Source organism: Octopus bimaculoides, chromosome 4 (genome assembly GCF_046866305.1).
Source record: "Octopus bimaculoides isolate indiv1 chromosome 4, ASM4686630v1, whole genome shotgun sequence".
In the NCBI taxonomy this organism is placed as follows: Eukaryota; Metazoa; Mollusca; class Cephalopoda; order Octopoda; family Octopodidae; genus Octopus; species Octopus bimaculoides.
The window spans coordinates 143,447,867-143,467,805 of record NC_142931.1 but is presented as its reverse complement, the minus strand read 5'-3'; the positions used below and the strand labels follow the sequence as shown (position 1 = coordinate 143,467,805).

General features: G+C 41.0%; 2 protein-coding genes across 17 annotated transcripts in view; one reads left to right on the top strand and one right to left on the bottom strand.

The window, feature by feature from the left end:
* Positions 1–13,919, top strand: part of LOC106872024 (uncharacterized) — a 136,223-nt gene extending 122,304 nt beyond the window's left edge. For 8 of the 15 annotated variants that reach the window (XR_016241714.1, XR_016241715.1, XR_016241717.1 and 5 more), the window contains 4 exons: positions 3,957–4,484; positions 4,692–7,257; positions 7,502–7,586; positions 13,563–13,919. Coding sequence is in view for 7 of the 15 variants with exons in the window: in XM_014918843.3 (XP_014774329.1) it covers positions 3,957–4,484; positions 4,692–7,214 (3,051 nt within the window). In the remaining 8 variants the exon portion in view is untranslated. The remainder of the gene's footprint in view (positions 1–3,956; positions 4,485–4,691; positions 7,258–7,501; positions 7,587–13,562) is intronic. The other 7 variants (XM_014918843.3, XM_089351652.1, XM_014918840.3 and 4 more) reach the window with 1 other exon arrangement.
* Positions 1–19,939, bottom strand: part of LOC106872020 (apicoplast pyruvate carrier 1) — a 58,485-nt gene that overhangs the window by 21,899 nt on the left and 16,647 nt on the right. For both annotated transcript variants that reach the window (XM_089351659.1, XM_089351658.1), the window contains exons 7-11: positions 18,359–18,488; positions 17,556–17,678; positions 16,477–16,686; positions 16,030–16,129; positions 14,891–14,990 (exon numbers count right to left, since the gene is read on the bottom strand). In XM_089351659.1, the coding sequence (XP_089207785.1) occupies positions 14,950–14,990; positions 16,030–16,129; positions 16,477–16,686; positions 17,556–17,678; positions 18,359–18,488 (604 nt within the window). In that variant the 3' untranslated portion in view covers positions 14,891–14,949. The remainder of the gene's footprint in view (positions 1–14,890; positions 14,991–16,029; positions 16,130–16,476; positions 16,687–17,555; positions 17,679–18,358; positions 18,489–19,939) is intronic.

The following is a 19,939-nucleotide window of genomic DNA, read 5'->3' as shown; positions in this document are numbered from 1 at the left end:
AGATCAGGTTATGAAAGTTACAGAGAGGGTCATAGCCCAACTAATTAGGGAGCGAATCAATTTAGATGAGATGCAGTTTGGGTTCGTGCCAGGTAAAAGCACTACTGATGCCTTATTTCTAGTGAGACAGTTGCAAGAGAAATACCTAGCCAAGGATAAACCTCTGTACCTGGCTTTCGTTGACATGGAGAAAGCCTTTGACAGGGTCCCCCGATCCCTTATCTGGTGGTCAATGAGGAAACTTGGGATAGAAGAATGGCTAGTGAGAGCTGTGCGAGCCATGTACAGAGATGCGGCCAGTAAGGTGAGGGTTGGAAATGAGTACAGCAATGAATTCCGGGTAGAGGTAGGGGTCCACCAAGGTTCCGTCCTCAGCCCCCTATTATTTACCATAGTCCTCCAGGCAATCACAGAGGAGTTCAAGACAGGTTGCCCCTGGGAGCTCCTCTATGCTGATGACCTTGCCCTAATTGCGGAGTCACTATCAGAACTAGAGGAGAAGTTTCAGGTGTGGAAGCAAGGTCTAGAATTGAAGGGCCTTAGAGTCAACCTAGCTAAAACCAAAATCCTAATAAGTAGGAAGGTAGATAAAACACAAACCCCTTCAGGTAGATGGCCCTGCTCAGTATGTAGAAAAGGAGTAGGTAGTAACTCTATAAGATGTACCCGGTGCAAGCTATGGACACATAAGAGGTGCAGCAACATCAAAGGCAGGTTAACTAGCAAGTTAGTTTTTGTTTGTGGCAGATGTTCAGGTGCAATAAAGACTGCAAACAAACAGGAAACAACTTCTATCTCATTCCAGGGTGAAAAACTAGAGGTAGTCGATAGCTTCCGCTATCTGGGCGACCAAGTTAGTAGTGGGGGTGGGTGCGCTGAAAGTGTAGCTGCTAGAATAAGAATAGCCTGGGCAAAGTTTAGAGAGCTCTTACCCCTGCTGGCGACAAAGGGACTCTCACTCAGAGTAAAAGGCAGACTGTATGACGCATGCGTACGAACAACCATGCTACATGGCAGTGAAACATGGGCTGTAACTGCTGAGGACATACGTAAGCTCGCAAGGAATGAAGCCAGTATGCTCCGTTGGATGTGTAATGTCAATGTGAATACCCGTCAGAGTGTAAGTATCTTGAGAGAAAAGCTGAACATTAGAAGCATCAGTTGTGGCGTGCAAGAGAGACGATTGCGCTGGTATGGACATGTGGTGAGAATGGAGGAGGATAGCTGCGTGAAAAAGTGCCACACCCTAACAGTTGAGGGAACCCGTGGAAGAGGTAGGCCCAGGAAGACCTGGGCTGAGGTGGTGAGGCAAGACCTTCGTACATTGGGCCTCACCGAGGCGATGACTACGGACCGAGACCTTTGGAAATGGGCTGTGCGTGAGAAGACCCGGCAAGCCAAGTAAGATCGTTGCCAGTGCCCCTGGACTGGTTCTTGTGCGGGTGGCACATGAGATGCACCATTTTGAGCGTGGCCGTTGCCAGTACCGCCTGACTGGCTCCTGTAGGATTTTCGAGCGAGATCGTTGCCAGTGCCCCTGGACTGGCTTGTGCGGGTGGCACATAAAAGACACCATTTCGAGCGTGGCCGTTTTCGTGCGGGTGACACGTAAAAGCACCCACTACACTCTCTGAGTGGTTGGCGTTAGGAAGGGCATCCAGCTGTAGAAACTCTGCCAAATCAGACTGGAGCCTGGTGTTGCCATCCGGTTTCACCAGTCCTCAGTCAAATCGTCCAACCCATGCTAGCATGGAAAGCGGACGTTAAACGATGATGATGATGATATTTATATATAGAAATAATACATTTCTAAATCTCTCAGAGAGATTTATGCAGTAGTGATGCGATAAAGTAGTTGTATGCTGTCAACTTCATGTGACAGTCCCATGAAGGGAATAATACTACTACTATTTAGCCCTAGGAAGCAGCATCACTTCCTGTTGGCCTTGACACATTTCCTGTGTCCTTATGTTTACTAGGGAGAGACAAGCACCTCCACTTAGCTAAGCCTGCATCCAGAGACATGTTTCTGAGTCCTTGCTCGTCATCAGTTTGGAGTAGCAATGGCCTGCTAGTTCACTAGAATTATTATATGTTTACGAGAGCTTGACACGCATCTCCAACTAGCAGGCTATATATATAGTGAAAGTGCATGGCTTAGTGGTTAGGGCATTCGACTCACAATCGTAAGGTCGTGAGTTCAATCCCCGGCGACATGTTGTGTCCAGTATTTCAACGGGGCCAGCCATGTCACACTCTGTGTCATGCTGAATCTCCCTGAGAACTATATCAAGGGTACACGTGTCTGTGGAGTGCTCAGCCACTTGGACGTTAATTTCATGAGCAGGCTGTTCCATTGATCGTATCAACTGGAACCCTTGATGTCGTAAGCGACAGAGTACTCCTATATATATATATTATATATATATATATATATATATATATATATACATACATACATATATTCTCTATTTTGGCCTTACCAATGCAGGATACATTTAGCAGTTCAGCAAAACGAGACTGACCGAATAAGTATCAGGCTTTAAAATAAATACTGGGATTGATTTCTTTAACTAAACCATTGAAGGCAGTGCTCCAGCATGGCCACAGTCTAACGACTAAAACAAGTAAATGAATAAATGATAACAAACTACCTTCAAACACCATTTCTTTTGATTTGCAGACAAGGTGACCCCACCGCCATCAATTAATGGTTTTATTGTTATTCTTAAATTGCTTTAAAACGTTAACTCTAATTTAGCATTTACCTTTACTCCAATACAGTGTGTGTGTGTGTGTGTGTTTGTGGTTTTTTGAGGTTTTAGGTTTTTTTTTGTTTTTTTTTTTCAAAATTTAAACACTGCCTGTACAGTAAACCATATTGCTGTGTTTGCCAAATCACAGAGTTAAACTAAATAGCTGTATTGACATATCAGTGCTCTATCAAAGGGGATTGTCACCCCACACAGTGTTGAGGTATTGTATTATTATATATACGAGGGAGTGCTGAAAGATTTCTGGCTTTAAGGGAATTGTGAAAGGCCTGGTTGGAGGCCCAACCTTCCAAGTTTTTTATAGGTCTTAGAAAAACTGAAGTACCGCTGCTGCAATAAGTGTGTGAATCTGAGAGGGGAATATGCTGAATAAAATCATAATTAATTGATCCACCTGTATTTTCTTTTACCCAAAGCCAGGAACTTTTCAGCACACCCTCGTATATAATATAGAAGATGGAAAAAAGTTGTAACGTCACCTGGAGGATTTGAATGATGGACCTACTGTAAACCATATCATTGTGTTATGCGTATACATGTGTGTGTGTGTGTGTGTACAGATGCATGCGTCTGCCTGTGCATATCTACTTACATGTGAACATGTTTGTGTATTAGAAAATTACTATTTGTAAATCTCACAACGAGAGATATTCAGCAACAGTACTTTGGAGTAAAGATTGTTTGCCAACATGGCAGTCCTAGTTTTGGATGAATGTTGCTGTAATTTAGCCCCAGGAGACATCGTCTCCAATTGGCTATACAACACGATCTGTGTCATATTTTTGAATAAGGGAGTCTAGCACCCCCTTGTTCGAAAATATAAGGACACTGATCATGTCGTATAGCCAGCTGGAGATGATGTCTCCTGGGGCTAAATTACAGCAACATTCGTCCTAAACCAGGACTGCCATGTTATGTTGGCAAATAATCTTTACTCCAATGTTTGTGTATGTTTTGAGATTTTGAAGAGGTAACTGTTAATTTTAGAATGATATTGTACGGTTGATGTGAGAGGCCAGATCTCTCCAGTGAGACCATAAAACAGAATATTTTGGCCGGATATGGTCAGTTTAAATGCTAAAGGGTTAACCTGCTTGAAATGTCTCCAAGGTGTTTGTCTTTTACTCGAGGACATGTGTTGTGAACTTTGTGCTAAACCGTTATTCTTAATCTAATTGACAGGGAATGGACTCTATGGGTACTGCTTTGGAGAGCTTCGATGACTTTCCCTTCGGGCAGGTGACAACAGGGGACACAACTGCTGATCCGTGGAACATAAACAATTCTAAACAGTGCATTGGGAATGCATCTGTGTCGATTGCTGCTGCAGCTACTGCCGCTGCTCCTGTAGTGTTGCTCCCTCCTCCGCCGGCTTCACCTCGCGTTCCCATCGGCAGCGCTATGCCACAGGCACCGGCAGCTTTACCACCCGGTCAGTGTAGTCTTGCGGCCAACCTATTTCCAGCGTCCAGTGCCTTTCCCTCTGCAGTGTCTTCCAATGTTCCTGCTCAGCCGTTTCCTGTTTCAGTTCCGTTAACTGTTAACCCGGCAGTTCCAATAACTGTTAACCCAGCAGTTCCAATAACTGTTAACCCAGCAGTTCCAATAACTGTTAACCCAGCAGTTCCAATAACTGTTAACCCAGCAGTTCCAATGACTGCTAACCCAGCAGTTCCGAAACCAATTGATCCAGCGACAACCCCACCTGAGGTAAGTACAAAACAACAATTTATACTCACCTGTTTCTCTTTGTTTCTTCTCCATCTCTTCCCAACATGGCTGAGAACCACTGATCTAAGTCTTCTTTCTGCAGCTTTTGTCTCCGCCATCATTGTTATTTCTACTTTTACTAATCATCCTAATTATCATTTTGTCATTATCCCAATCTTATTAATCTTATACGCTGTACCATTGCAGATGCCAACCAACATGACCTGCTCTCTACCCATTGTTACAGATCCATTTGGGGATAAACTGTTTGTTTCCGCTGTACCTGCACAAGCACCCAACCAAACACCCTTTACAGCCTCTACGTCTACCACACCACCAACTACAGACAATACTGTACCTTTTGCTGCATTTCCAGTGATGAAGCCACCACGTGGCAACACATTTCCAGTTGCAACACAAAACGTGGCTGCAAATTTTGCTGCCCAGCAACCGTTTGCTGCATTCCCTCCTGACCCTGCACATCCTGTGGCAGGGAATGCATTTTCAGCTGCACCACAGCCAGCTGCATTCTCAGCTGCGTTCTCTGTTAAACCACCGACCCCGGTTACTGGATTTCCTGTTGGGCAACAAGCATCATTTGCTGCATTCCCAGAGGGGCCACAACCAGCTTTTCTGCCCCTCTCGTCTCCTGACAGCAGTCAGAGAAGCACTCCGAGTAAATTCGATGCTATCTCTTTGGACAGTTCTTTCACTAGCGTCTTCTCTCAGCAGAGTAATGAGAAACTGGAAAGTGCTTCAACTTTGGCAAATAATAAACCAACAGACACTGGTACCAATCCAGTTCCTCAGACTGACAAGCTTTTCCAGGATCTCTGCAATTTCGGCAGCAATCAGCACCACAAGAAGCCAGCAGAGTTATTTCCAAAGTTGGAGCCGCCACCAAGCAAAAAATTAAATGAATTACTTGAAGAAAGTATTAAATGTAAAGAATTGCATGTTCAGAGTTCTAAAACTGAAAATCCTCTCCCACCCCAGCAGCAGCAGCAGCAACAGCAGCAGCAGCCATCAGAGCAAGATGCTACCCCATCAAATAATGACCAGGCAAGTGAATATTCAATAACCTCAGCTCTTCCAGCTGAAAACTTGTTACCTGATCCCGTGTGCTTTCCTGAACCCACCAAATTTGATCAACCCTCAGTTTCTGCTGCTTCTTTTTCCGGTTCCGATTCCCAGTCTTCTAATGTCTCTAACGACCAGCCCCATTCTGATTCTCCCAGTATTTTCAGCTTCAGTGGCAACAACCCCACAGAGGTTACCTATGCAATGACGAAACTCAAACTTTCAGATGTTGACTTTAATAATCCCCCCTCTCACCCACCTCCGCAACTCCCTTCCCATCTTCTTGCTGCTGTTTCTGGTCACAACTCGGGGTCAGAGTCTGTGTGTAGCATTTCGCCCTTTCCAGATGACCACTGGGCCATATCTGATGACGAATTTAACCTCCCTTCCCCAACTGTGCCACCCCCTCCACTACCAACAGGTGCTTCCCTTAATTTCGAACCTGACCAAGCACCAGCTCCCCCACCCCGCCCAAGGACATCAGATATTACAAGAACTGCCAAACCTCCTCCACTTCCTGTTCGTCCAAAACGTACCCTTTCTTCCAGTTCAAGCTTACAAAGTATGGGAAAATCCAACTCCCCAGTGTCATCTGTTGTTTCCCTGGAAGGGACAGTTTTGGCCCATGGGGCCATTTCAGATTGTTCTTTTACATCACTACAAGACTCAGACGTGTCTACCAATAGTCTTCCAACGACAAAACTTGCTGACACCAAAGTTAATACAACAAAGTTTACTGACCGAGGGTCATCTGTCTCATCTCCTCTTAGTGTTGCCACTGGCAACAGCAACTCTTCACCCCCTCCTTGGTCTGCATTTACTGAAAATGACAATTCAAGCTCACCTTTTAGTAACCAAAGTTTTTCAAGTGGCGGCCGTGATGTATTTGCTTCAAATTCGTCACAGACTGCCATTGGTACTGCTAGTTCCCATGACAGTGGTTGGCCCAACAATAACCCTTTCATGTCTAAAGTTAATACCAGTCCTTCAGTGAGGAACTCTTCATCACCAGATCCTTTCAGTGGCCCCTACACCAAAATAGTTAACAAACGTTCAAAACAGACTCCTCAGACAACCTCCCAGTCTGTAGAATCTGTTTGTAGTTCAACATCAGCTCAAATCCATAATAAATCCAGCCAGCCAGTGTTCAACAGTGTGGATCCATTTCGTGTCCTTCATTGCACAAAGCCACAATCAAACCATAACCAGACAAACACAAACATTTCTGGATCGTTCTGTAGCGAACTTAACAATGACTTATCTGATCCCTTTGTTGTTCCCCTCCACCTCAAACTACAAACTGAGAAGTCCCCAGTTGACCCTTTTGTGATACAAACTAATGTTAATCTAACACAAAACAATACTCAAGTGACTCAGTTTTTTCCTTCGACAAAAAATACCGAAAGGTCAGTTCCAGAGACTGACCTTTCCATATACAACAGTCAAACAACTGACATTGAAAATGACCCTTTTACAAACCTTAGTCGAAACAGTGGACACTCTGGCAACGTACCATCAGATTTATTTTCCTTTCCCAGCCTCAATCCCGCTGAATACTCTCAGACCCAAACTGACCCTTTTGACGCATTTAATCAATGGCCAGTTAATACAAAATTCAGTGTGGACATTGATAAAAGCAATGGTCATTGACCAAGAAGATCCAGACATTCTTCAGATGCATTTATTATTAATGGTAAGTAGAAAAAAGAAAAAAAAAAACAAAGAAAAAAGAAAATATTTTATTTTATTTCTTTTGTTGTGCTTGAACCTCAAACTCCCTGTTTTAAAATTTTAGCCAACTATTTTTCAAAATTTTTTCTCGTCTTTTTCATTTCCATGTTTCTTCTAAAGAAAATAGCATTTCACTTATAATTTGGTCTTTGAATTTAATTAACTTCCAATGACTGACTGCTCTCTCTTTCAATGCTTTACAACAGGTAGATGGTAGATCTTTCATCCAACCGGCTGTGCTCAGCCTCAATCCCCACGCAGGGGGAGCAAGTTCAGACTGCTAGTTGCCAGGTAGGTCTTCAAGTCAAGCTACACTTGTTAGGTGTCTGTCTCAAGTGCAGGAATGGCTGTGTGGTTAAGAAGTTGGCTTTGCAACTCTGTGGTTTTGAGTTTCATCTCACTGTGCAGCACTTTTATATCCAATGTACCTTCAACAATAACCTCAAAGTTACCAATGCCTTATGAATGAAATTTGGTAAACAGAAAATTGTGAGAAAGTCCCCCTTTAACAACACCACCTGGTCCCTTGGTGCCTTTGGCTCTGTTCATTCTGTTGCAAGCATTCAGGCCATATTTTCGGTCTAAGAACTTCTTCCCACCAGTCAAAGTGGCCCTGACAAATGATCATGGCTGCTGTCTTTTCCTATTCTGCCTACATTCATTATCATCATCATCATCATCGTTTAACGTCCGCTTTCCATGCTAGCATGGGTTGGACGATTTGACTGAGGACTGGTGAAACCGGATGGCAACACCAGGCTCCAGTCTGATTTGGCAGAGTTTCTACAGCTGGATGCCCTTCCTAACGCCAACCACTCAGAGAGTGTAGTGGGTGCTTTTACGTGTCACCCGCACGAAAACGGCCACGCTCGAAATGGTGTCTTTTATGTGCCACCCGCACAAGCCAGTCCAGGGGCACTGGCAACGATCTCGCTCGAAAATCCTACAGGAGCCAGTCAGGCGGTACTGGCAACGGCCACGCTCAAAATGGTGCATCTCATGTGCCACCCGCACAAGAACCAGTCCAGGGGCACTGGCAACGATCTTACTTGGCTTGCCGGGTCTTCTCACGCACAGCCCATTTCCAAAGGTCTCGGTCCGTAGTCATCGCCTCGGTGAGGCCCAATGTACGAAGGTCTTGCCTCACCACCTCAGCCCAGGTCTTCCTGGGCCTACCTCTTCCACGGGTTCCCTCAACTGTTAGGGTGTGGCACTTTTTCACGCAGCTATCCTCCTCCATTCTCACCACATGTCCATACCAGCGCAATCGTCTCTCTTGCACGCCACAACTGATGCTTCTAATGTTCAGCTTTTCTCTCAAGATACTTACACTCTGACGGGTATTCACATTGACATTACACATCCAACGGAGCATACTGGCTTCATTCCTTGCGAGCTTACGTATGTCCTCAGCAGTTACAGCCCATGTTTCACTGCCATGTAGCATGGTTGTTCGTACGCATGCGTCATACAGTCTGCCTTTTACTCTGAGTGAGAGTCCCTTTGTCGCCAGCAGGGGTAAGAGCTCTCTAAACTTTGCCCAGGCTATTCTTATTCTAGCAGCTACACTTTCAGCGCACCCACCCCCACTACTAACTTGGTCGCCCAGATAGCGGAAGCTATCGACTACCTCTAGTTTTTCACCCTGGAATGAGATAGAAGTTGTTTCCTGTTTGTTTGCAGTCTTTATTGCACCTGAACATCTTCCACAAACAAAAACTAACTTGCTAGTTAACCTGCCTTTGATGTTGCTGCACCTCTTATGTGTCCATAGCTTGCACCGGGTACATCTTATAGAGTTACTACCTACTCCTTTTCTACATACTGAGCAGGGCCATCTACCTGAAGGGGTTTGTGTTTTATCTACCTTCCTACTTATTAGGATAAAAACAAAATGATGTCAGGCTACAGTTACTAATTTCCAGTAAATCTACAGTTGTTTGGTAACTGTCCCAGACTAGCTACAATTGTAAAAAAATTATTCCATAAATTCTACAGTTGTTTAGTAATTCAGTCTAGCAACAGTTGTTAGGTAACTGTCTCAATGTTTCTGTAGTTGTAAAAGTAAATAGTCAATCAGTCTACAGTTGATGGATAAGTTTTAGGCATTGAATTGTATTTTCCTGCTGATAAAGCCAGGCTGAGAAAATGGAAGCAGAGATCTCTTTCAATCAATTATTGTTATTGTAAAAATGTGTAAAATAGAAAGTCTGTAATTAACTGAGCTCTTGTATGTCTCTTATTGATGGAATCAAATATGAAACAAGAAGCCTCGGTGAGTGTTTTAATCTGTACCCAAGTAAGCATTGTCATAGTAGAGAATTGTTAACTTTATTTTAATCATTTCACAAATTCTCCAACTGCAATAGCCAGGATTTTATATTCAGCATGGTCTATAAGCAAAACACCATTTATGAAGTGATGATTCTCCTCTAAATGGATTAGACCATTCCTCTTGAAATAGTCTTCAATTGGGTTTGAGATCACTCATCGTTGTTATGTTGCTTCCTTGTCTCTTTTCTATAAGTATTTCCATAGACATTGTTCAGCTGAGCTCTCTTCCCTGGTTCCTCCTTTAAGAACTTATCAGCGATTAACTAGACTTGCATCCAGTTCACATCAGTATACTTTTCAACCTCCTAAGTGCCGTAAAGCACTTTATGGTACCAGTTTCTTCCCTTGCATCTCTGAACTTTGGAATTCCATTCCACAGTCTTGTTTTCCTCTTCAATATGACCTCCAGTCTTTTAAGTCTAATGTACATCTTCATCTATTGACTTCTGTCTAGTGTCCATTTTTTACTGGTAGCTCTTATGTTTTCAGTGTTCTAAGGACTTTGTAATGAGGATACCACCAAAAAAAAAGTAGCCAAAACATTGTGAAAGCAACAATGAAGACGAGGACACCAGCCTCACTGATATACACAAATACACCAATATCTGTTTGAGCCCAACTCTCAATTATTGTAGGTTTCTTTTTTAATAAGTTGGTCAGAAAGGAAGGGTAGCATCCATGACAACATTGGTGGCCATCCTGAGATTGGACAGGAACAATGTGCCCAGAGAGAAAGTTAGTTTGAATATCTGTAACAGACTGAACGCTTCTTAAAATGCCAAACGACAAGGTGGTGACAAGATAGTATGTTAGGCTTGTCCCTCCAAAAGCAGGTGGTGTTGTTAAACAAGGGGGGGGGTGCTAGGCCTACCACTGAAGGTCCGGGTGGTGGTGTTAGACATGGTTGTGTGCTAGGCTTGCCACTCAAAGTAAATCCTAACATTTAAACAAAAAAAAAAGGATATTGTAAACTTTGGAGTTTATTGAATAAAAATAAGTTTAAGTTTTAAGCTGATGTAGAAATATAATCGTTGTTCATTATTTACATTTGACGGATATTTGTCCTCATCTTGTTTGTTGTTAACACAACGTTTCGGCTGGTATACCCTCCAGCCTTTATCAGGTGTCTTGGGGAAATTTTGAACCTGGGTTCTCATTCCTAAGGTATTTCTCAATGTTATTATTATTATTCTGGTCACTGCCTGGAATTGAACTCAGAATCTTGGGGTTAGTAGCCTATGCTCTTAACCACTACACCATAATTGTTGTTGTTATGAATTTATAGAGGTAGAGCAAGGCCACGAAGTGAGCAAACACAGTATGTTAATTGAGTATTGAAGTCTTGGACCATTTTGCTGGCATAAGTCATTGTTAATTTCCAATTTCTTATATTATTATTTGTATAGAGACTTGCTCATTTGGAAGTTCCAACCACTAGGGAGTGCATTTAAGGACCAATAAAAGAGGAGTTGTTATTGCAACCTTATTGACTTGTGTTTAACTTCAGTTCAATTAAAATAAATCTTGTTCATCTTCATCGTTCGAACTGTTCATATCTGTTCAAATCTTCCATTCATCATCATCATATTTACATTATTTATATTTGTCCTCATCTTGTTTGTTGTTAAAACAACGTTTCGGCTGATATACCCTCCAGCCTTCATCAGGTGTCTTGGGAAAATTTCGAACCTGGGTTCTCATTCCTAAGGTATTTTTCGATGTTGTTATTATTATTATTATTATTATTATTATTATTATTATTATTATTATTATTATTCAGGTTACTGCTTAGAACCGAATTCACTCAATAATTGCCCACGGGCATATGGTGTAGTGGTTAAGAGCGTGGGCTACTAACCCTAAGATTCCGAGTTTGATTCCAGGCAGTGACATGAATAATAATAATAATAATAATAATAATAATTACAACAGCATCAGAAAAATACCTTAGGAATGAGAACTCAGGTCTCTTTTGCTGAACCACTAAGTTACGGGGATGTAAACACACCAGCATCAGTGTTCCAGCATGGCCGCAGCCAAAGGACTGAAACAAGTAAAAGAGTAAAAGAGTTGTATGCACAACTCAAGAGTAATGATTGCTGGCAAACTAATGGACAGAATCGCAAAAAAACAAATTCAGGAGAATAACAATAATAGGTGTTTCTCTCTGCTTCTGTATTTGTTCATGTGTATAACTACTTTCCTCATCACTTTCACCTAGTCTAGGAGAGTTACCCCACCACCACCACTATGGACAGCTACCCCCACCACCATGGGCAGTTACTCCTGAGGACAACAGCTGATGATTTAAAACTTCTTAATATACTGTAGAGGGAGTAATTAACTAAGGGGTGGGGTAATTGTCTTCAAGGGTTAATTGTCCTGATACGCTTTCACCAGTTTGATTGTCCAAATCATTCTCATTATTTGTGTAAAGGTAAACTCTTCATCCAAAGAATGGATACCATTGATAATCTCTTCAGCTGAAGAAGTCTAGACCTTGCTTGTTTACCAGACAAACTGCTGGGTTCATCATACACTTGTTTCATTGCAAAAATCCATATTCTTTTAAATAAAAACAAAAGTAAACAGTTAGGGGGACACCATTAAGAATGAGTCATAAACTCCATTGATTACAAAACTGTGACATGATTGGTTGTTTGTTTTTAGCATTTTGTCTTCCTTTTGTGTGTGTTGTTCATTACCGCTTTAACGAGATTCCATTAAATATCACATTTAGGCTATTCCTGCTCTGCTGGGAACACAGCATTATTGGGTTAAGTAAAGAAATTATATTGGACCTTGGCTCAACATCAATAAGGTTTCTGATCACTGATGATACCAGGGACTACCAAAAGTAACATTGAAGATACAGCATAGAAGGACGAGGCTAGCTGGACACTGCATCAGACACACCGATGAAATTGCTAACAAGCTGGTGCTCTGGTAACCAACGGAAGGAAGAACCAAGAGAGGAAGAAGGAAGACGACCTATATCAACAACTTGCTGGAGGATACTGGTATGGAAAGGGTACAGGAGCTGAGGACCATTACAGAAGATCAAGATGAGTGGGGGAAATGTGTGGAAATAGTCTTAGGGCGTCCTGAGGGACAACCTAGAAAGATAGAGATAGATTTAATACAAACAGAGATAGATTTAATACAAACAGAGATAGATTTAATACAAACAGAGATAGATTTAATACAAACAGAGATAGATTTAATACAAACAGAGATAGATTTAATACAAGCACCATATTTGATGACATGTAAGAATTTTTTTTTTTTTAAACTCTCAAAAGAATCATCTAGGGTCCTACTTGTGAAGTTGAGCCTCTTTTTTTCTTGAATCTGTGTTGCTGAAATTGTGGTGCATCTAATATACGCATGAATCTTTTATGCCAACAAATACAGCATTGCACTTGGTTGAAATATTTTATTCCTGAGAAAACCCAACAACTCCTAAACATCTGGTACCTTCTTGGCATTTGCCACTTTTTTTGTGGGAGTCACAAAGGTGTGGCTGCCTCCCAGGTTTAGAACCAGGGATCTCAAGAAATTGAATCTTAGAACAATAAAAAGAAAACTTAGTTTAGTCTTCTGCTTTCACCCTTTCACCCCTTAGATTGTCCCCTTCTTCTATGATACAAATTTTCCATTTTAAAGTCGTCTAAAGTAAAAACTTCCATCAAAATTTCATGTTTATTTACGTTCCAAACCCCAGCTTATTCAAAGCTATTTAGCTAAACTCTTCGTTATTTTAAAAATTAATTGAAACAAAATCAGTGTATTTGAACAAAAATATGATTAAAAAAAAAGTGGGTGTTAATTGTGTATTTGTTCTGTATACTTGGCATCACTACCATTATTATTGATTGCTTGTTCTTGATATATGGCATTGGATGTATAAAGTACATTTCTCTTTTTATGCAGGAACCAATATATTCGATTCCGGTAAGGAAAATTTAGACATTCATTGAGACATGCATGGGAAACAAAGCTGTTGGAATGGAAGAAATATAAGCAGCCGGTTTAGCCAGAATTACAAGAATTTTTATCTTAGCACAACCAGAAATGGCTCTTGTTGCTAAGGAAATATTACAGAAAACGAAAGAGTGAATTTATTAAAAGAAAAATGTCCAAGAAGTTATTTCCGAAAGTAAACGACAATGTAGTAAAGTTTGTCTCAATATAAAACTGGATTGGAAATTAATTTTTGAAGTTTCCTTGAATATAATTATATATTTGTATTTTAGCAAATTAATGGATTAAAAACCCACAAAAGACTGAGAGAGGAATTGCTTTATTTTATTCTAAGTTTCTAATAAACAAAGAATGTGAATTATTGGTTATCAAAATAGATTAGTTTATAAAGAAACAATATTATTGGCATTGTAAAATATTAACAGGAGAAAATGCAATTGTTACAAACTAAAAAAAAAAAAAATATAAATAATAATAAAAATAATATTAATAATGGTAATGAATGGCGAAACACATGAAAGGATATCAAGTGAAAATTTAATCTGTATCATTTTATCAAAAATGAGATCCATTGAAGAAATAAATATATTACTTCTAAAGTCAATAAATATTGCTAGTCTTCTGAGATTATCTGTGTGTATGTATATGTATGTGTGTATATGTGTGTGTGTGTGTACATATGTACATGCATGTGTGTGTATGTGTCCATGTCTATATGTCTTCTTTTTCCACAAAGCCCACCAACATTTAACAATCGCCATGTCTTTATACAGGTGTCTTCATTCATACACATCACATGTTTTTATAACTAGGAGCAATATTCATGTTCTTTGGAAGTCACATCTAAAGTAGTGAGACTGAAGAGGGTGATTTCCACTCGAAATATAAGACAGGTAAATGTAGAGAGAGAGAAGAAAGAAAGACATGAATAGGAAAAGAACAGGGAAGACGTGCTGTATGTCAAAAAGGACCATATGGGGCTTCCAGATCTGGTGGTGATGTATGACTACCTCGCAGACTGCAAGTTAAAAGAAATAAGTTTCGGATATGAACAGAGGTAACTGTATGTCTAAGATGAGGTAACCCCTGTGAGTGATTTAGATAAGGACCAGTGAGTGAATTCAATAGATGTTTGAGTTTGAGTTAAGAAGGGATGTCTGAAAAGGTTACAGAAAAGACGGAAACGAATAAAATAAATAAAAGTAATTTATTTTTTTAATAAAAAATACGAAAGAATATTGTATAAAAATTATATAAAATACGAAAAAAATCCCTACTTTTGTTGTAGTAGTGATTGCTGTTATTGTAGTAGTTGTTGTTGCTTCCTTTCCTTGCTCTATGAAGGCGGTTCTTTAAAATTAAATGCTATGACTATCGCTGAAATAACAAGGCAAATATTAATTAAAAAAGTGACATGAAGTAAGAATAGGCAGCCATATTTAATAAAAGGTTATTTACGCTACAATCCATCGATGGACTCTCTTCATGGTCGCTCAATTGCTAACACCCTCCCAAGCCACACACTATTGTCTTTGAAATAATTTAGTGTTAGAATAGAAGACGAGGAAGTGTAATAACTGGAACGTAGTTGATCTTAGGTTTGGTCGATCATGACTGACTAAGACTAAATAATAACAGACAACCACAGATTAACTACAGATGATTGATAGTTGAATGCCAGAGTCCTCTAACCCAGCTCAGCTTTTAATTTGCGACCCCGCTGATCGCATCTCGCTTCTCTGTCTCATCGTATTCTATTGTAACTGTACAATGAATTGGAGAATTAGTCGCAAGATAAATGTTTTCCCTGAGAATTAATCCAAATTATTATTATTGAGTAACAGAACAGAGCATGCCATGAAAGTGATGCTAGGGTATAAATATACGAAGCCTAATATACCTGTCTGATAACGGTACACCAGGCACAATGCATCACAACCTGCGCTAAAGGGTGCTGCAAGGCTGATATCCTTTCGGCGGTTGATAAAATAAGTACCAGTTGAGCACTGGGGTCGATTTAATCGACTTGTCCCCTTCCCCGAAACATGTTCAAGGACTTGTACCTAGAGTAAAAGTAATAATAATGATTATTATTATTATTATTATTATTAAGGCGGCAAGCTAGCAGAATAGTTGGCGCGGTATTTCGTCCTGAGTCGACTTTGCCTTTCATCCTGTAGGAGGTCGATAAAATAAGTACCACTGAAATACTGGGATCGATGACAGAGAGAAGACAGAAAAAGTTTAACCCCGTGGACAAAATTCAAACGCCACGTCTGTTGTAAACCGTATAGCTGTGCCAATAAATATTAGCAGGGAGAGAACGAGAGAGAGAGAGAAAGAAGTGACAGAGAGAACGAGAGAGAGAGAAAGAAGTGACAGAGAGAACGAGAGAGAGAGAGAGTTCGATACCTACCACATGCCGATATCACTGCTGCAACGAAAAATAAACCCATCCAACCGATCAAAGGAAGGAGATTCTCTGAGAGTAGCGATCCAATAATCGCTGTCATGGCCTGGAAAATAGATTTTCGAGAAAAGAAAACGGTAAATGAGAATGGACTCCGAAAATATTTTTTAAAAGATAAATAAATAATTACAAGGCAAGAAACTCTTCCAGAGTTGCTTCCCTTAATGATTTCAAGGGAAGCAACTCAAACAAATCTGTGGTATTACGCAGAATATTTGCTGTAGCCCAACTTTTATACCAAGACAAAACAATGTACATGATAACACTTCCAATCAATTAAGATCAGAAGCCACGAGAGCCACTGCCTGGTACTGCATCTTTATTATTATTATCATCATCATCATCATCATTATTATCATTATTATTACTATTATTATTGCATTGAAACTTTACCTGAGACGTGAAGAGTAATCCGTAGTTTATCGAATAATACTGTTCCCCGAAACAGCGCATCGTACAAGATGGAAATGTGGAGAAAGATCCAGAGAAGGTGAGGAAAATCAAACAAACCCAGATAAAGAAAAGTGGTTTCCCACCGTATTCCGTGATTATGAACGTTGAATAAAGACAAGTGAGTAACGAGGTGATAGCTAACTGGGCAGTCTGAAAAAGAGCAGAAGAAGAACGTTTGTATAGTCTACGAATTACTGTTATTAGTGCTGGAAAAGACAACGACGCGTTCTGGTGGTTTTTAAGCACTTGTCTGATCGATAAAAATAGTTTACAAAATATTTTATTCAATCTTCGAAACATGATTTGGCTAATGATAGATACGAGAGGTTTCATGTAAAGACAGGCGTCTTTAAGCAGAGAGTGAAACCAAATTTGTCCAACAGGATTGACCATTCGTGTCCTTCTCCACGACTGGGCAACCTTTCTGTATAATTGAGTGTAAATCTGCGCTTCGCTTGTGCAAAACAGCTCTGACTGTATGGTTTCAATTGCTTTAATCTTTTACTCTTTTACTTGTTTCAGGCATTTGACTGAGGCCATGCTGGAGCACCGCCTTTAGTCGAGCAAATCGACCCCAGGACTAATTCTTTGTAAGCCTAGTACTTATTCTATCGGTCTCTTTTTGCCGAACCGCTAAGTTACGGGGACGTAAACACACCAGCATCGGTTGTTAAGCGATGCTGGGGGAACAAACACAGACACACCAACACACACACGCATATATATATAAACATATATACGACGGGCTTCTTTCAGTTTCCGTCTACCAAATCCACTCACAAGGCTTTGGTCGGCCCGAGGCTATAGTAGAAGACACTTGCCCAAGGTGCCACGCAGTGGGACTGAACCCGGAACCATGTGGTTGGTAAGCGAGCTACTTACCACACAGCCACTCCTGCGCCTGTTTAGTCATATTTTCTGCTTGGGGAGGTCTGATTTCGCATGAAACCATCCTGCAATTTTGCTTAAACATTAAAAATTTATAGAGATATATATCGAGCGCGCCCGTGATAGCTTACCCTGAACGAAGTTCTATCAGCTATGGCACCCCAGAGGATACGGCCACCCGCATTACACAGGGACGCAAATGCCCCGACTAAAGAATGAAACCGGTCGTCTTGAATGAAAGTTTGTCCAAAAGCCTGTAAAGATACAATTATAAAAAATGAAATGTAAGCCGTCACACGAAATTTAAAAGGGAGAGAGGGAGAAAGCAAGAGAGAAAGAGAGAGAGGGGTGGTGGAAGAAAGAAGGTGAGAGTAAGTGGTAACTGGTGCAGTAATTAAGGAATTAAGTAATGAAGTCCCCACGGACACGACTCTGTCGAGTCCTATGACTCATAGGATAAGCTACTCCGTTTGCAAGGCGCGTAAATGACCGAGATTACTCTATCCACCCCTGAACGGGACGCCAGACCATTTTCAGCTGAGTGGACTGGATTAAAGTGGAATGAAATGTTTGACTCAAAAACGCGACGCACCGTCCTGTCCAGGAAACGAAACTACGATCTTGAGTGACTGGAACAAACACCTTAAACATTTGGCCACGCGCCTTCACTGTTACTGGAACGCTTTCCAAAAATTCATTAACTACTCGTAGGCGCAGTCGTGGCTGTGTGGTAAGTATAATATAATTTCACGAGCAGGCTGTTCCGTCGGGCGGATCCAGTGGAACCCTCATCGTCGTAAACGGCGGAGTGTGAGTGAGTGAGTGAGGGAGGGAGGGAGGGAGAGAGAGAGAGAGAGAGAGAGAGAGAGAAAAAGAGAAAGTTAGTTAGCTGGTTACCTAGTAAGCTAATTAACTATGTTTGTCTTTCTGTTACCTTATACAACGTTGATATGAATACCATACTTTGGCCCTCGGCCAGAAACAGGAACCAAAGGAAGTAAAATGTCTTCGTTTTCAGCATATCCAGAGGTTTTATTCCTGCACGGACTCTCATCTCCGAATACCTAGGATGGGATGACATCAAACAGGAAAAAAGTTATGAGGAAAATACAAAAGATTCTATCATAGACGCAAAGTTTAGAGTCGGATAAGACCCATAAAGACCCTAAGCACTTAACAGATTTTCGTGACCCTATATATATGCAATTCAAATATATAAACAATAATAAAACATAAAATAAAACATAAAATAAATAAAATGGAAAATAATGTTTATTTTTTAATCTTTCCCCTTTATATTTGTAAGGTTTCCCACCATTTTTCTTTCTTAGTTGCTAAATCTTTGATCGGATCCTCACCATGATATCATGAACACTTCCAATTTATATTTCCGACCGTATAAACCATTTCGAATAATATTTTTTTTCGTAAGTTTAAAGCGATTTATTTTGTGCCGTGAACCATTTACCATTTCTGTGGTTTCCCTGCGTTCCTTGACTCCTTAAGAGAAGAAGAAGAAGAAGAAGAAGAAGAAGAAGAAGAAGAGAAGGAAGGAGGAGGAGGGAGGAGGGGGTGGAGGAGGGGGGATGGGAGGAGGAGGAGGAGAAGAAGAAGAAGAAGAAGAAGAAGTGTTTCCTTCTCGAACCATGCCAGGCCCATGAGGGCCGGTTTCCCAGTTTCAGTGACATATATTCCCCCACCTGGGCGGGACGCCGGTCTGTCACAAGATTACTCATTTTTGCCAGCTGAGTTGACTGGAGCAGCATGAAATGAAGTGTCTTGCTCAAGAACACAACACATCGCCTTGTCCAGGAATCGAAACCACAATCTTACGATCATGATGCTGACACTCTAACCACTAAACCCCGCCCCTCCATTGACGCCTTAAGCTGGTGCTTATTTTGCCTAATGTTTGATCCAGCGCTGACAAAATCCCATATTTTGGTGGGAGGGTGTTGGAAGAGCCGAGTTCATTCTTCCATCCCACCCCCGTCCCTCGTACTTACTACCATTATTGGTACTTCTATCTTTGACCCTCGCTTAAGGACGAAAGATAAAAGTCACAGTGACATCCGTCACGATTTGAACACGGAAATTAAAAAGAAGCAACGAAATAGCGCACGCTGTTTTGGCTGACGCTCTACTAATTCTGCCAATACAAATACCATAGAATATTAAAATAGTGACTTCGAATTTTGGCGTAAGGTCAGCTATTGTTTTGGTGGGGGGAGGGGCTAGTCGATTAGATCGACCCCAGTCTTCAACTGGCACTCTTTCCAACAACCCCGCAAAGAATGAAAGTTGACCTCGGCGTCATTTAAACTCAATACAATATTGAAATATTGATTTCAAATTTTTTTACACAAGGCTAGCAATTTCGGTGGGATAAATCGGTTGCATCGATCTCAGTACGCAACTGGTACTTATTTCATCGACTCCGAACGGATGAAAAGTCGAAAGGCAAAGTCGACCTCGGCGGAATTTGAACCAGCCATGTTACAAATATTGTTTTATA